General features: G+C 45.2%; 1 protein-coding gene across 3 annotated transcripts in view; it reads right to left on the bottom strand.

The window, feature by feature from the left end:
- Nucleotides 1–1,724: 1,724 nt before the first annotated feature.
- NDUFAF7 (NADH:ubiquinone oxidoreductase complex assembly factor 7) overlaps nucleotides 1,725–17,885 on the bottom strand; it is a 186,565-nt gene continuing 170,404 nt past the window's right edge. For all 3 annotated transcript variants that reach the window (XM_040350691.1, XM_040350693.1, XM_040350692.1), the window contains 2 exons: nucleotides 8,016–8,189; nucleotides 1,725–2,049 (listed from right to left, as the gene is read on the bottom strand). In XM_040350691.1, the coding sequence (XP_040206625.1) occupies nucleotides 1,861–2,049; nucleotides 8,016–8,189 (363 nt within the window). In that variant the 3' untranslated portion in view covers nucleotides 1,725–1,860. The remainder of the gene's footprint in view (nucleotides 2,050–8,015; nucleotides 8,190–17,885) is intronic.

Below are 17,885 nucleotides of genomic sequence, written 5' to 3'. Positions count from 1 at the left end.
TGTTGGACACGATCGGATTTTTAACTGATGGTGTGTAGGCAAGACTGATGAAAGTCAGCTTCATCGGATATCTGATGAAAAAATCCATCGGTCCGTTTTCATCGGATGAACCGATCATGTGTACGTGGTATTACAATTTCTGGATACATTTCCTATGCAAAACTTTCTTAATAAAGGCACGTCAACTTAGAATAGATGGCAAAGGAGTTTACATAGTGTTTGGTTCATTTAAAAAAAAAAAAATGAAAGCACTGGAAAAATAATGTTTCATTTAAATCATTTTAATATTGTATCAATTAACTGAATTATTTCACTATTGACCTTAAAGTGGAGTTCCAGCCTTTTTTTATGTTTATTAAAAGTCAGCAGCTACAAAAAGCATAGCTGCTGGCTTTTAATAAACATACACTTACACTTACCTGCTCCACTGTCCAGCAACACGCCGCCCGGAGCTCCGCTCCTCTCCCCCCCCCTCCCTGCGCCTCCATTCTAACTGTGGGCACCCGGCCGTGACAGCTTTCGGCTTCACGGCCGGGCACTCACTGCGCATGCACGAGTGGCGCTGCGCTCTACGAGTGGTCAGGCGATCGCCTGGGACCTGTCACATGTCTCAGGCGATCGCCTACAGGGAGTGGCCACCGTAGGCAATATGATGTATCGCCTAAGCGGTCCCTGGGCGGAAGGAGGAATGTGGCATGTAAGGGGGCGAGGAGTGGTTTAAGCGGAAGTTCCACTTTTGGGTGGAACTCCACTTTAAGGGCAGTTAAAGTCCTGTTTTTTTTTCTTTTTCTTGTTTGCATGTTTGTACCCTACATATTTAATCAAGATCAAATCCAAATCCCTGTTCGCAGATGACACAAAGCTAAAGCATCTGGTGGAATAAAATCTTACATGAGTTCTCAAATTTTTAACTAATCTGAATGCACGGTTTGACCAAGTAAACACATCACAATTGAGGTTTAGGCCAGGGGCATGATAGGTTGTGACATAAGGGGTGAGCCTCTGATGACCCCGCCCCATGCCAATATAAATAGTGGGCATTAGAGCGGGAGAGTGTGTCGTGTCAACATCGGAAGAAAAACAGAGGGAAGAAGACAACAGAGAAGACAGTGCAAGAGCAAGCAAAAGACCGGGGAAAAGAGCAGAAGATAGCAGAGGAAACCTGGCTGAAGACACCGGACAGAGGGAGAAGAACCGGAGAGAGAGCGGAGAAGAGCCGGAGAGGGGAGAAGAATTCGTAAGAGACCCCTGGAGCTGCCTAATAAATTACTTTAAAAACCTGTGTAGTGTGATTTATTTTTGACACTTTTTTTTCAGGTGAATGGGTAGGGGTACAATGTACACCATTCTCATCCACATAGGGGTGGGGGCCAGGATCTGGGGGCTCCCTTATTAAAGGGGCTCCCAGATTCCGATAAGCCTCACGCACACCAAGTGCCAGGGTTGTCGGGAAGAGGACCTTGTCCTCATCAACACGGGGACAAGGTGCTTTGGGGATGGGGCGGCACAGGGCCCCCATGGCCCAAAGCACCTACCCCCCCATGTTGAGGGCATGCGGCCTGGTACAGTTCAGGAAGGGGGCGCTCGCTCATCCTCACCCCCTTTCTTGACCGGCCAGGCTGCAGGCGCAGATAAGGGTCTGGTATGGACTTTGGGGGGAAAATGTAACCATCTATAGCCCGCATTATATTATTTAAGTAGTTGTCCACAAAAGACACTTAATATGCGAATATGTTCATTTATTTATTAGGGATGTTTTATACATTCACAACACATATTATTTTGCATGAACAGCATATTTTATATATTTTTGTATTTAAAAAAAAGCATAAACGCAGCAATATAATCAACAGATCTATATCAGCTCATTTCTAATTCAGTAAATCCAGCTAAAGGGTATTTATTTTTTGAAGTTTGCTCCAGTCTACCAGGGGGAAAAATAGAAAAAAATTGAAACCGCTTTCCCATTTTATCTGGATTCATAAGAACATCATAGCTCTGCATCAAATGTTTCTGCATAGTATCATCCTTGGCATTTTCCATAAGAACCTAAAAGCATGATTGGGTTGTAAAAAAAAAAAAAAAACATTAAAATATGAATCTGTACAGCAGGCTAAATATAGTACTGTCTATTGTAATTCCACAACTAGGATTCACAGATTTCAAACTTGGTATACAGGCAATTGGCACAAAAAAATGAATTTTGAGTTGCCCTGTAGTTTTATATAGTTGGTAATGTTGAATAAAGACACCAGTCCATGTGGTTTAACCTGTGTATGTGTGTGTATACTGTATATGTCAATACTATTTCCCATATCTCTGTATATTGTGTTCACTAAGATGCTCTTCTAAGAGTTTTTTTAATTTCAACACTTTCGGCTGATAGCACTGACTGTGGAAGTTCCACACCCTTACTGCTCAGTAAAGAGTCCCCTGCCTAGTTTAACCCCTTCCCGCCAAGTGTGAGGCCGCATATCTGCGTACCTCTTTGTGCTGGGAAGGAGCTGCAGTGCACTCCCAGCACAGAGACTAGGCTCTCACTGAGAGCCCTGGGTGTCGTACTAATGATCAGGACCCGAGACTCCCAGTTCCCTGATCAATGTGATAGCCCGATTGGCTGGCACAGTGATCAGTCACTGTATTTTATCTTTCTCTTTTTGCAGGCAAGAAAGTGTGTAAAAAAAAAAAAAAGGCTAGGTCAAGGTTTGATTTAGGTCATTGCCATGGTTAAGATCGGGGTTGAAGGTCAGCATTAGGATTTTTAGAAAAAAGCATTTTTCTAAATTAGTGTTAGTGTCAATGTGTTTTACGTTTAAAGAAAAAAAGCAAAATGCGCACTATTGTTTCTGGGCCCTACTATGGGTAAAAACAAATAACCTACACATATGTAGTGTATCTGCGATTGTCAGTAACAGGAGAATTAATTTTTCAATAATATAACTTAGATTACAAAATCTTCAGCTTTACTCAAATTTGTTTTATGTACAAACTCCATGATTTGTAAGGACAGCATCAAGTCTTCTAGGCTTGGAGTGAACAAGTTGGCGACATATTTCAACATTTATCTTTTTGTATTCTTCAAGAACGTCCTTTTTTATAGCCTAGATCCTGGATCGAGAGTGATGCTCAACTTGTCGCTTCAGAATTCCTCATAGGTGTTCGATTGGGTCCAGATCAGGAGTCACACTGAATCCCTTTCACCCTGTTCTTGTTCAGAAATGCAACAGTGGCCTTAGATGTGTGTTTTGGATCATTGTCATGTTGGAAAAGTGCCTGATGACCCCTTGGTCATCAGGCACTTTTTCAACATGACTCCTTGCCCTTGCACGGAGTGATGGTAGCATTTTATCTTTCAATATAGAGCAGTACATCTGTGAATTCATAATACCATCAATGAAATGCAGCTCCCCGACACCAGCAGCACTCATGCAGCCACCACCATGTTTCACTGTAGGCACCATGCATTTTTCTCTGTACTCATCTTTGTGATGCCATACAGTTTTGCAGTCTTCAGTTCCAAAAACATTTATCTTGGTCTCATCACTCCAAAATACATATTTCCAGTAGTCTTCTTTTTACCACGGGCCCTGGCAAATTCTAGGCAGGCTTTTTCCGAACATGGGCTTTAGGAGAGGCTTCCTATGCAATGTTACGTGGTATTGTGTCATGGGAAACAATCACCCCAGTTTGGCTTTTTACTTCTTTAGCTAACTGCAGTGAACTTACATGGCAAATTACTTCAACCGTTCTTATTAGAAGACGCTCCACTTGTGCATCACTTGTGCTACAGTATTCTGACTAATAAGTAAAGCTTTGCTGATCTCCTTGTAGCCTTCAAGTGATAATAAAGTCTTGTGGTTTTTTTTAACCACTTGCTTACTGGGCACATATACCTCCCTCCTGCCCAGGTGAAATTTCAGCTTCCGGCACTGCGTCGCTTTAACTGACAATTGCGCAGTCGTGCGACGTAGCTCCCAAACAAAATGTACGTTCTTTTTTCCCCACAAGTAGAGCTTTCTTTTGGTGGTATTTGATCACCTCTGCGGTTTTTATTTTTTGCGCTATAAACAAAAAAATGCGTACATTTTGAAAAAAAACAATATTTTTTACTTGTTGCTATAATAAATAGCCCAATTAAAAAAAAAAAAAATATTTTTCTCAGTCTAGGCCGATACGTATTCTTCTACATATTTTTGGTAAAAAAAAAAAAAACGCAATAAACGAATGGTTTGCGCAAAAGTTATAGTACCTACAAAATAGGGGACAGAATTATTATTTCTTTTTTTACTAGTAATGGCGGCGATCTGCGATTTTTATCGGCACTGCGACATTATGGCAGACAAATCGGACACTTTTGACACCATTCACATTTATACTGCGATCAGTGCTATAAATATGCACTGCTTACTGTATAAATGTGACTGGCATTGAAGGGGTTAACACTAGGGGGTGAGGAAAGGATTAAATGTGTGCCCTGCATAGTATTTCTAACTGTGGGGGAAGGTGACTGACTGGGGGAGGTGACCGATCTGTGTCCCTATGTACAAGGGACACAGATCGCTCTCCTCTCTCCCTGACAGGACGTGGATCTGTGTGTTTACATACACAGATCCACGTCCTTGTCTCTGTAACCGCCGATCGCGGGTGTCCGGAGGACATTGCGGCCGCCAGGCACGCGCATCGGCATCTCAGTGATGCGGTGGGCGTTCGCGCGCCCCCCAGTGGCTGGAGGCCGTATATATATGGCCTCCCGGAAATTTTGATCCACACTGCGGCCGTATAAAGTCATACGGCCGCCAGGAAGAGGTTAAATAACAAACATGTCATACCTACCTGCTCTGTGCAGTGGTTTTGCACAGAGCGGCCCGGATCCTCCTCTTATAGGGTCCCACTCCGGCACTTTTGGTACCTCCCTCCTGCCGGGTGCCACTATAGCAGGCAGCTTGCTCAAGGGGCACCCAAACAGGCGTGCTCCCAACCTGCGGCTCTGTGTGTCCATTTACACATGGAGCCATGGCTCGGCCCTGTCCCCTCCTGTTTGGCTAACTGGCTGCTATGGACAGGAACAACTATGGATGAGATTTATGAGCCCCTTTTGACCACCTGTAATAGATGGTCAACCCTCTCTCCGCCCGTGTCATTGGATTTAATTGACAGCAGCGGGAGCCAATGGCTGTGCTGCTATCAATCTATCCAATCAAGAGCCGAGAACCACGGACAGAGAGGTACAGCGTACTTTTGAGGGAACAAACTGGCTCAGGTGAGAAAAACAGGGGGCTAGGGGGCGGTCTGTGTCAGAAGTTTTTTCACCTTAATGCATAAAGGTGAAAAAACACGAGGGTTATATTACTACCCTTATGAGCTAAACAAATGTTCTATAATACTCAGTTTTGTAAACATTTGGGAAATTGTTCTTGTGTTCATTGAGATATTTATTAAAATCTTACTTTTCAAAAGGGGTGTACTCATTTGTGCTGAGCACTGTATAAAGTGGTAATGTAACTCTCTCTATCAAGTATTGATACACAATAGGAAAAGGCTGTAGAGAGATTTAAGGGTATACCAAAGAAACATGCATGAAGGTAAAAAGCCTTGTGCCTTTACAACAACTTCCACTTTTCTTGTGTAGAGAAATTATTTTCTTTCTCAGGCTTAGTGACATTTCTCTTCCATGCGGTTCCATTGCTGACAGCATGAAATGGGAAGGGGATTTCTTTGTTGAGTAATGCCCATTTATAATCAACTGTCTGCTGGACACCTGTTTAATGAATATTTAGACTTACCTGTAGTTGAATTCTTGTTAATTATGATTTTGTTGTCAAAAATTTAGCTTCGCTCCTAAGGCCCCATACACACGAGAGGATCCATCCGCTGAAAAATCTCAGCGGATCGTTTTCAGCGGATGGATCCCCTGGTGTGTATGATCCAGCGGATCTGTTTCCGCGGATTTTCATCCCCTGGGATGGATTTCCAGCGGATAAATATTTTAAGACATGTCTTAAAATCTATCCGCTGGAATCCATCCCAACGGATTGATCCGCTGGTCTGTAAAGACTCACCGGATCAATCCGTCCGAAGGAATCCCCCGCATGCGTCGTAATGATTCGACGCATGCGTGGAATTCCTTATATGACTGCGTCGCGCACGTCATCGCCAGAGGATTTCGGCGCGGATTTCGATTCGATGGTGAGTACACTCCATCGCATGGAAATCCGCGCAAATCCTCGAGAGGATTTATCCGCGGATACGGTCCGCTGGACCGTATCCGTGGATAAATCCTCTCGTGTGTATGGGGCCTAAGACTTTTCATTTTTGCAACATGGTCTTGAATGAATTTGTTAGGAAAAATACCTTTTTGTGTGTGCAAATTAACAAATCTTGGTTGTAATCAATGGCCGGCATTTGTGGGAGTATTTTGTAGTATAGTGTTACATAGATGTTGATTCTGAAAGGAAAGTAAAGGTTTTCTAACAAATCTGCTTAGGTGTACTCATTTATGCTGAGCACTATTGGGTAGATTCAGATACGGGCGCGCAATTTTAAGACGGCGTAGCCTAGCGTGTTTACACTACGCCGCCTTAAGTAAGAGAGGCAAGTACATGATTCACAAAGTACTTGCCTCGTTATTTAGGGCGGCGTAGTGTAAATGCGGCGGGCGTAAGGGCGCCTAATTCAAATTGGTTGGGGGGGCGTGTTTAATGGTAATGAGGCTTGACCTCACGTTTTTGACGTTTTTTTGTCACTGCGCATGCGTCGGGCGACTACATTTCCCAGTGTGCATTGCGGTTACGTACGCCGCACGGGCCTATTGATTTCGAAGTGGTCGTAAACGACGTAAATCCCGATTCGCAGACGACTTACGCAAACGACGTAAACATTTTGAATTTCGCGGCGGGAAAGGCGGCCATACTTAACATTACTATTCCACTAGGGCCTAACTCTAACTTTACGCGGCCTATCTCTTACGCAAACGGCGTAAAAGTACTGCGTCGGCCGGGCGTACGTTCGTGAATCTGCGTATCCCCTCATTTACATAATCTACGCCGACCGCAATGGAAGCGCCACCTAGCGGCCATCCGAAAAAATTGCAATCTAAGATAGGGCGGCGCAAGCCGTCGTATCTTAGGTATGTTTAAGCGTATCTCTGTTTGAGCATACGCTTAAACATAGGTCGGCGTAGATTCTGAGTTAGGCCGGCTTATCTACAGATAAGTCGGCCTAACTCTTACTGAATCTACCTATATATCTGTTGTTTTCTTTGTTTCTAACCTCAATGCTTTCTACTTCACTATAGATCTTACCTACCGTATTTGCCGGTGTATAAGGCGACCGGGTGAATAAGACGACCCTGATTTTACAGTTTTTTAAGATTGTTTGCCTGTACTCACCATATAAAACGACCCCCTCTTCCGAGGCTTCCGACGCTTCATGTTTCTTCCTTCTGGAGCCATATTCTTCTTCCTTCTTGCTTTAGCTGGAGCCATATTCTTCTTCCTTCTTGCTGGAGAGGGAGCCAATCACAGCGAGCAATGTATTCTATTAATGAATACAAAGCTGCTTGGATTGGCAGAGGCTGTAACATCATCAGCCCCACACCTCTCTGACTGTCAAAAGTCAATCCAAGAAGGCTACTGTATGTAGCCTGCTCGATTGGCAGAGGTTGTTACTCCAATCCGAGCAGGCTCTGTACTAATTTCAATACATTGCTCACCAGGATTGGCTAAGTGGTATATACTGTATGTAGCCGAAGCTACATACAGTATTACCGCACATCCAGCAGGCATCTGAGCAGCTGACCCGGCGTATAAGACGACTCCCGCTTTTTGGCCAGTTTTTTTAAGTGTAAAAGGTAGTCTTATACGCCAGCAAATACAGTATTTTAATTTCTGTTTTTACTTTCTGCCTTCCCTTACTTATCTTTTTGTTTAGTGCTAATATTATAAATGCCTTAGTGGAAGAATAAAAAAGAAAAAGGTTATGAAGTACAAGTAAACTTGACTTTAAATTAACCTTACCTTCAACCGCAAATTAATTCCCATATTTTTCAAGAATTCATGTTGTGTAATAGGTCCAAAAAAGCTCACAGTATTTCCAGCCATTGTTTTCAAGAAGTTAAAGTCAACATCAGCTGTAAGATCTGCTGTTCCTGGATTTAATAGCACATTGTGTAACTGGTGAGACCTAAATCCCTGAACACAAAACAAAACAAAATCAAAAACTATCTACCACATTAATGTTTACCTAGAGATGTGCATTGCATGATTCACATTGATTGAACATATGTGGATGTAAAAAGTCTACACACCCCTGTTAAAATCTCAGGTTTCTGTGAGACAAAGATAAATCATTTAAGAACTTTTTCCACCTTTAATGTGACCTATAAACTGTACAACTCAATTGAAAAACAAACTGAAATCATTCAAAGGGGGAGGGGGAAGTAAAAAATAATGTGGTTGCATAAGCGTGCACACCCTCTTATAATGGGGGATGTAGCTATGTTCAAAATTAAGCGATCGCATTCAAACTCATGTTAAATACACAGTACACACCTGACATCATGTAAAATGTCTCTGATTAACCCCAAATACAGTTCAGCTATTCTACTAGGTCTTTCCTGACATTTTCTTAGTTGCATCCTACAGCAAAAGCCATGGTCTGCAAAGAGCTTCCAAAGCATCAGAGGGATCTCATTGTTAAAAGGTATAAGTCAGGAGAAGGGTGCAAAAAAATTTCCAAGGCATTAGATATACCATGGAACACAGTGAAGACAGTCATCATAAAGTGGAGAAAATATGGCAAACAATGACATTACAAAGAACTGGATGTCCCTTCAAAATTTATGAAAAGTTGATAGGAAATCTGGACAGGGAGGCTTCCAAGAGGCCTACAGCAACATTAAAAGAGCTGCCGGAATATATGGCAAGTACTGGCTGTGTGGTACATGTGAATCTCCCGTATTCTTCATATGTCTGGGGAATGGGATAGTGGCAAGACGGAAGCCTTTTCTTACCAAGAAAAACATCCAAGCCCGGATACATTTTGCAAAAACACATCTGAAGTCTCCCAAAAGTATGTGGGAATATGTGTTATGGTCTGATGAAAGGTTGAACTTTTTGGCCAAAATTCCAAAAGATATGTTTGCACCTCATCAAAAGAACACCATACCCCCGTGAAGCATAGTGGTGGCAGCATCATGCTTTTGGGCTGTTTTTCCGCTGCTGGAACAGGGGCCTTAGTCAAGGTAGATGGTATTATGAACAGATACCAGTCAATATTGGCACAAAACCTTCAGACCTCTGCTAGAAAGCTGAACATGAACAGGAATTTCATCTTTCAGCATGACAATGACCCAAAAGCATACATCCAATTCAACAAAGGAATGACTTCACCAAAAAAAGATTAAAGTTTTGGAATGGCCCAGATCTAAATCTGATTTCAAATCTGTGGGGCGATCTGAAGAGGACTGTGCACAAAAGATGCCCTTGCAATCTGACAGATTTGGGGAGTTTTTGCAAAGAAAATATTGCCAAGTCAAGATGTGCCATGCTGATATAGTGCTGTAATAAAATCAAAGGGTGCTTCAACAAAGTATTATGCTGCGTACACACGATTGGAATTTCTGATGAAAAAAGACAGATGGACTTTTTTCATCGGAAATTTTGAAGAAAGTCACAAATAAAAAAAACAAAAGAAAACATGTACATCCTGTATGAAACAATAGTGGCACCAAGATTAGGACAGCGCCACATCAGGTGGATAAGCGAACTCTCCTCCCCGCAGTGTTTGGGACATAGAGAAGAATCTCTTCTACCCCAACGGAACAATTGAATAGGCGTGCGGTAAGCCCTATGTAACAAAAATAGGTGAGATAGCCTATGAGACTGCGAAACAGAAGTAAGAGGTCCAGCTTGTAAACATGTGTCCCATGTTTCACCATTGATGCTTCCCAGGTCCTCCGTCCACCCTCTCCTACACGGTAAAGTCGCTGAGTCCTGTACTGTCGATAAAAGAGTAGAATAGACATGGGATATTAGACCTTTTTTGTCCTTACCAAAAAATATATCTTTTATTAAGTGATGACTAGATAATTGGAGAACAGAAATCTGACCCTGGGCTTGCAGAGCATGCCGGAGCTGCAAGTACCTATAGAATTGATGCCCATTTCTCTAGACTGAGATGATGATCCTTTTTGTTGCAGATGCGAAAATACAGTTGTGTGTCATCTGCATAAGAGTGGTAAAGTAGTTTTTGACTGCTAAAGATTTCAAAGAGAGGGCGAAGATAGATGTTGAACAGCACCGGTGATAGGGGGGATCCTTGAGGGACTCCGCATGACACTGTGCGTTTTTCAGAAGTGAAAGGTCCCAGTTTCACTATTTGTGAGGAGAACCATGATAGATCACCTTCTGCGACTCTGGCTAGTTCTGCTAGCCGAGTCAGTAATAGTTTGTGTCGAAAGCTGCACTTAGGTCCAACAGAACTAGGAGACAGGATTCTCCTTCGTCTGCGGCCTCGAGAGTGTCATCCCATATTTTGAGTAATGCAGTTTCTGTCCCATGTCCGGGACGGAAACCCGATTGTAATGGATCGAGTAGATTATAGGTATCCAGATGCTGTTGCAGCTGTTGTACCACTAATTTCTCCATTACCTTGGAGAGGACGTTTAGGCCTGTTATGGGTCGACGGTGAGTTGGATCTTTGGGGTCGAGGGTGGGTTTCTTTAAGATGGGTTTGATTATGCCTTGTTTCAGCTGGGAGGGCACTATGCCCTCTTTGAAGGACTGGTTTATAAGCTGCATGATAGGCGGTGCCAGGATATCGGCACATTCCTTCAGCAGTTTAGTGGGAATGATATCATTAGGCGCTGTGCTATTTCGCAGAGTACCGGTGATATTTTTAGTGGCATTGATGGAGATGGGTCCAAGAGTGAACTTTGTTGATTGCGGTGAATTTGAGTGGTTGTTGGGCGAATGATTGGGGAGGGAGTTGAGGGGGGTACTGTTTTGCTGAATGCTTTCACGGATTCCCTCGATTTTGTTATTGAAATAATCCGATAATTCTTTCCAAATTTTTTGGGTGTCTAAATTGGGGGGTTCAAGACAGACCGGATTCATGGTCTGGGTGACAAGCTTGAAGAGTTTGCGGGGGTGGTTTAGGGCATTAGTGATGATATTGGTGAAATAATTTTTTTGGGCTTTGAAGATTTCTTTGTGGTAATTTTTTGTTATTACCTTGTAGACGGAAAGGTTTTCTCCAGTAAAGCTTCTTTTCCAAGCGGCTTCCGCTCTTCTGCGCTCTTGCTTCAGCAGCGCCAGCTGGTCATTAAACCAGCTGGAGTTGTTTTTTCGGATGCAGGTTTTGCGTTTGGGCGCTACTAAGTCGGCTGACTGCAGTAGAGCTGTGTTTATGGCATCCAGGGTTTCTGTGGCAGTTTGATATGATTGGATTGTTTCTATTTTTTCCCTAAAGTGGTTTTGAAGAGCTCTGAATAGAGCTTCTTTTGGGATCTAGTCCAGTGTGTTGTCACCGGTTTTGATGTTTTTGTTAATGGGGCATTTATGGTGATTGTGAGTTTAATTGCATGGTGGTCTGTCCATGGCAATTGGTCATTCTTCTGAATGTTTATTTCCAGATCTTGTCTGAAGACAAGATCGAGCGTGTGACCAGAAATATGTGTGGGCCCACATACTAATTGCTGCAGACCTAATCTTTTCAGATGGTCAATGCAGGCATTGGCCACGGGATCCTCTGAGGAGTTGGCCCATAGATTGAAGTCCCCCAGTAGCAAAAGGTGTTTGCTATTTAGGGTGTAAGTGGACATGAACTCTGTCCAAGCTGGGAAAAGTTGCGATTTTGGACCTGGTGGTCTATAGCAGAGTAGAATATGGAGGGTCTCTTGGGGGTTTGTTTGTAGTTGCAGAGTGAGGGTTTCCATGAATGGAAGTGAGTAGTGAAGGGCTGGTTTGGTGATCGAGAGGTGAATCTTGTGGATCACTGCCAGGCCTCCCCCTCTTTGCCCCACTCTGTTTTGCATTTGAATGCAGTAGTTTGCTGGCACCAATTCTCCTAGAATGGTGTTACTGTCGGCTGTGAGCCAGCTTTCTGTAATAAAGAGGCAGTCTAAGTCGCATTGTAGGATGAATTCATGGATTTCTTGTCGATGCTTCACTGCCGATCGGGTGTTGATCAAAGCGCATGATATGCGCTTGGACAGAGGTGAGGGGGCATAATGTTTGACTGTCGATCGTTGGTCGATTCTTAACAGTTTCAAAGTTCTTAGTGCTTTTTTGGTGGCCTCTAGTAATATTGAGGCGAATGGTTTTAAATCCCAGATGGTCCCTGCGATATAGCTTAGATTAGGCATAGTCGCAGAAAACCAGAGAGGGTAAATATTGATCGGGGGAATTTGTTGATTGATGGGAGGAAGATTTGCAAGTGGGCCACCACTCGCTAAATTCCTTCCCTCCCCGTTGATCCAGAGGAAGGCTAAAAAACCCTGGCCTAGCTGTGCCAATCTGCGGCGATAGGGAAAAAAATCCTTCCTGATCCCCTGAAATGGCGTCCGTGCAAAACCTGGATCAAGTAGAAATGGTGGGTGTCCCTAGGTTCATGAGTGAAGAGCTGATGGAGGGGGGGGGGCTTGGGGTATATGGATCCCTAGATTCAGGGGTAAGAACGGGGCCCCCAACGATAGGGCTAGGGGAGTGTGAGTAGGGGTGACTGGGAAGGGTGTCACTATTGTTGGTGTAGCAAGATGGCCACCGACCGGGAGCTAGGCCCGAGCCGGTGGCTGAGGTACTGGGAGAGGGGGTGGATGAGGTGGTGGAGTTCCTCCTGGGGCGCTAGAAGCTTGTGGGGGTCCTAGTGGGGGGATTGGTGAAATTAGGGATGTTTATCGGGGCGGGTTTTTCTGGTATGTCCACGGCTTGCCGCCAGGCCTCGGCAGAAGCCGGGGGCTTTCCCAGCAGCGGCCGCCGCGGGACTATTGCCCAGTGTTATCCGATCCGAGCGGTACGGTGGCGGGGAGAGGCATAGCGCGACTGCGGGTGCTGCTACAAGCACGGCTGGGGGGATGTGGAGGAGTCCCGGTACAAGCAGGCTCCTCTGGCTGTCTCTCCGCTCTGTTGGGCCAGAGTCGCGGCTTATCCTAAGAAGGACGGCCGCAGACTGTCCCAAAGAAGGCGGAATGGAGGTGAGAAAAAAACAGGCCTTACCTTTAGGTGTGCCGGGCAGGGAGGCGAGGGGGGCCGGCGGGAGGAGGCTTAGGTGGAGGAAGAGGGGAGAGCAGAGGGGAAAGCCAAGGGGAGAGAAGATGATCCAGGTACAATTGCTGTACTAGTGCTGCCGCAGAGGGCTGGGAGAACACCTGCCTGCCTAGCTGTCTGCTGCTCGATGGGAGCGTGCGAGGAGGAAGGAGTCACTGGAGGTCAGGTGAGAGGAGCTCTTAGGCACACGTCCGTCTGATAGACCAATGTGCCTACTGACTGTCTACAGGACTCTGACCTTGTGAGCTGACCTTTGCAATCGTCTAAAAAGAGGCAAGAGATTCTCCTCTAAATATTTCTGCGGGCTGGCCGACACCTGAACCCCCAAATATTTAAAAAATGAAACCACCTTCAGGGACCTTGCAGCATCCTGCAGCGAAGCAATTGGGCCATCTATGGGCATAAGGACAAATTTACTCCAATTTATTGAAAAGCCTGACAAGGAGCCAAATCTTTCAATCAACTCCATAGCTGCCGTAAGGGATGTGTCCACATCCCCCAAGTTCAGTAATGTGTCGTCCGCGTAAAGGGAAATCTTTTCCATGCATATACCTCTATTAAAGCCAGTAACCGATGGGGACGATCTTATCAGGGCCGCCAATGGTTAGAGGGCCAGTGCAAACAGCAGGGGTGATAAAGGACACCCCTGCCTTGTGCCTCCAAACAAAGGAAAAGAGTCTGTAAGATCTCCATTTACGCGGATCCTAACCGTAAGGGCAGCATACAACAAACGCACCCACCAGATAAAAGTGTCCCCCAGACCAAAGCGACCCAGGACCTCCCACAAATAGGGAGGGGAAGCTTTGGCAGCGTCCAATGTAAGAATTGCTCTCTGGCCTTCATTATCAGCAGGTATCTGGAGATTAAGAAAAAGGCACCTGATGTTGACCGGGAAGGGATGAACCCTGACTGATCCCTATGAACACGTTTTTTTTTTTTTAAGATATTTTTATTAGGTTTAAGACAAACCAACAAACAGAAAAACATACAAAAAAAACCCACCAGACAACCTGGTCATAAACGTTGGGCAATACACTCAAACATAGAAAAATAAACGGACATCAGTGCAAAATATAAAAGTAGGCACAGTGGTAAAAGGATCAGGTATAATACCTAGATATAGCAAAAGCGGAGGTCCAGACATTAGAGATCCGTGAGGCACGGCCCATCAATGGTCAAGCAACAGTAGTACAATCAGTGCTGGGAGAGGGTTAGCGGACTAGCCAACCATCTACCCCAAATTTTGTGGAAGGTTTTGTTCCGTTTCTGGAGTTCAAAAGTAAGTTTATACAGTGGGATAGCGTCATTAATAAGTTTTAACCAGAGGGATTTTAGAGAGGTCTGTGTGCACTTCCAGGACAGTAAAATACCTTTTTTAACATAGAAGAAGAGTATACGGAGCAGTCTCTTGGCATGTGATGATTCGCCAAAAATGCCTAATAGGAAGTTCTTGGGATGGATTATGTTTGGGAGGCCTAGCGTCGATGAGATGAAAGCACCCACTTCTTCCCAGAAGTCCTGGACTACCGGGCATGTCCAGAAGCAGTGTAAGAAATCGGCCTCCCGGCCACAGCCGGCAGGAACAGGCAGCTGAGGGCAGGAGACCCATCCTGTGTAACCCAGCCGGAGTGAGGTGGGTTTGATGGAAAATTTTGACCAGTATGATGTGGTCCCAATTTAGTGATACGTATAAAACAGAGGTTTTATACGTATCACTAAATTCTGACCAGTCCTCGTCTACCAGGGAGATGTCCAGAGAGGTCCAATTTACCTGAGCTTTGTGAAACCTGGGGTTAAAGTCAGTCATTAGGGCTGCATAAAAGGTGGAGACAAGTTTAGTGGGATCTGGCTGTCTGAGCAGTTTTTCCAATGGGGGCAGGTCAGTGGGATCATCCAGGGAGCCAAACTGGGCACGGATAGCATGCCTGAGCTGGTAGTATAAAAATAGGTACGGTCTTGGTAAATCGAAATCTAAACGTAGCTGAGAAAAAGATTTAAAGCCCTGAGCATTGTACAGGTGGCATAAATATTTAACCCCCTTGGAGTACCAGCGATTGGGATCAGGAAGGGAGTATAGTTCCTGCAGATTGGGGTTAAACCACAGGGGGGTGTTGGGAGATTTCAGCCAGGTGTGCCTGGATACTTTTGTGACAATATAACGAAAATAGGAAAGGGAAGTGGCAAGTAGGGAGGTTTCAGGGCGATTGGGGACCCGGCCTCTGTAGATAATATTATGTGGGGTTTCCAGAGAAGATGCAATGGCTCCCTCCGTGGAGGTACAGGCATTGGCCGGAACCGGGAACAGCCAATCATGGATGTGCACCAACTGGGATGCCAAATAATATAGAAAGAAGTTGGGAAATGCCAGGCCTGCCAAGTGCGCTGGCAACCGTAGTGTTTCAAGTGCTACCTTGGGGGAGCCACCCTTCCACAGGAAAGTAGTACATATTGAATCTATGTGTTTAAAAATAGATTTAGGTATTTTGCAAGGGGAATTGGCAAGGATATAGAGTAATCTCGGTAGGTAGATCATTTTGAGGACGTTGGCCATCCTCATAAGATCCAGAGGCAGATCCATCCTCTGCTTGGTCTGCTCCTGAAGGCGGACCAATAGAGGATCTAAGTTATTGGCGACATGTAAAGATAAAGGGGTTTGCACCAGAACCCCAAGGTACCTAAAGGAGGATACCACTTGAAGCTTGGAATCCGGGTGAATCAGGGGAGGCTCAGCCACATCTAGGAGGAAAAGACTAGACTTATCCCAATTCACCCGGAAGCCAGAATAGTCTCCAAAGGTATTAATCTCCACCAACAGGGTCTGAAGTGATTCATTAGTATCAGCCAGGTACACCAATGTGTCATCCGCATAAAGTGAAATGCGCTCCTCCATATTAGCAATTGGGAGTCCTTTAATCGAGGGGGAGGAGCGAATGCGACCTGTCGTGTGCCCCTAGTAATCGTAAAGGGGCCAGTGATAGAGGAATTGACCCGAACCCGAGCTACATGGGAGGTGTAAAGGAGTTTTATCCATGCTACAGCACAGGGGGCCAAAGCCATACATCTGTAACACCCGAAACAGATATGGCCATTCCACACTGTCGAATGCCTTGCAAGTGTCCAAAGACACAATAGCACGAGTGGGAGGACAGTTGTGTGGATATTGCAGGTTTTGAAACAGCCTTCGGATATTCATTCTGGTGGACCTGCCGGGGATAAAGCCCCCTTGGTCACTATTGACCAAGGACATGACTACAGTGTTCAAACGGTTTGCCAATATTTTGTCCAGAATCTTAACGTCCACATTAATAAGAGAAATTGGATGGTAAGATTCGCATTTAAGTGGGTTCTTACAGGGTTTTATTAGAAGTACAATCAAAGCCTCGCGCATCGTTGGGGGGAGGATCCCGACATCTAGAGCTTTGTTATAGGTTCGCAAAAGAAAGGGGCACAAAAGGTCTTTAAATTGAGAGTACCATTCAGTCGGGAAACCGTCTAACCCCGGAGTCTTAATTGCAGGCATTTGTGAAATGGCTGCAGCCATTTCCTCAACCGAGATAGGTGCATCCAGCACTTCACGCCCTTCCTTTGACAAGGAGGTGAGAGATATGTCAGCCAAGTAGTCATTCAATTGGGAGTCATCGTAGTCAACCCTAGTGGTACACAGGTCTTTGTAAAAGCATAAAAAGGAGTCTAGGATATCCCCTGGGTTGTCACTGATGGGGCCTTGAGCAGTAAGGATACGTGGGATGGAAATGAGAGAGTGTCAGGTCTAGTCAGATACGCCAAGAGACGTCCGGCTTTATTACCATGTTCAAACGATTTTTGTGTGGCATGCAACATGCGTTTTTGCGTGAGATCTAACAGACGGAGTTCATACTCCCTACAGCTCTGTAACCATGCCTCCCTCGTGTCGGAGGCAGGGTTAGAGGCATAAGCAGACTCAGCATGTACCATAACAGTCTCAAGTTCCTCTGTAAGCATCCGGTTATTTTTGCGCAAGACCCCTGTGATGGACATGAAAGTGACCCTCAGAGTTGTCTTAAACGCGTCCCATTCAGTGGAAGGGTCTACTTTTCCCAGATTATCCCTCCAATAGTTTGTGATGCCTGTCCTGCATTCTCCCTGCACTACCTCGTCCTCCAACCAGTATGAGTTCAGGCGCCAAATAGCAGGTCCCGAACCTGGGAGGAGGAGGTCCACTGAGAGAGGGGCATGATCAGAAACCCCTTTAGGCAGATATGAAACGGCAGAGGCAACAGGGAGGGTCTCAGCCGGAGCAAACGCCATATCTAGTCTGGACATGGTGTGGAAAGAATCCGAGTGGCAGGAAAAATGGCGTACATCCATATTTTTCCATCGCCACACCTCTGTAAGGCCATGAACCTGTGCCCAGTCTAGAAAAGAGGGAAAGGGTCTACCTCGACCACCCAGGCGGTCCATAGTTTGATCTAATATAGCATTAAAGTCCCCCACATTAAGTAAGGGGCCAGGGGGTCTAGTCAGCAGCTGAAGTGACAGTCTAGAGCAGGGGTCCTCAAACTACGGCCCGCGGGCCACATGCGGCCCGCGGAGGACTTTAATCCGGCCCGCCCGTCCCTGACAGGCAATGCCGGCCGGTTA

Source organism: Rana temporaria, chromosome 4 (genome assembly GCF_905171775.1).
Source record: "Rana temporaria chromosome 4, aRanTem1.1, whole genome shotgun sequence".
Taxonomy (NCBI): Eukaryota; Metazoa; Chordata; class Amphibia; order Anura; family Ranidae; genus Rana; species Rana temporaria.
The sequence above is the reverse complement of the archived record's forward strand: the minus strand, read 5'-3'. Positions and strand labels throughout refer to the sequence as shown.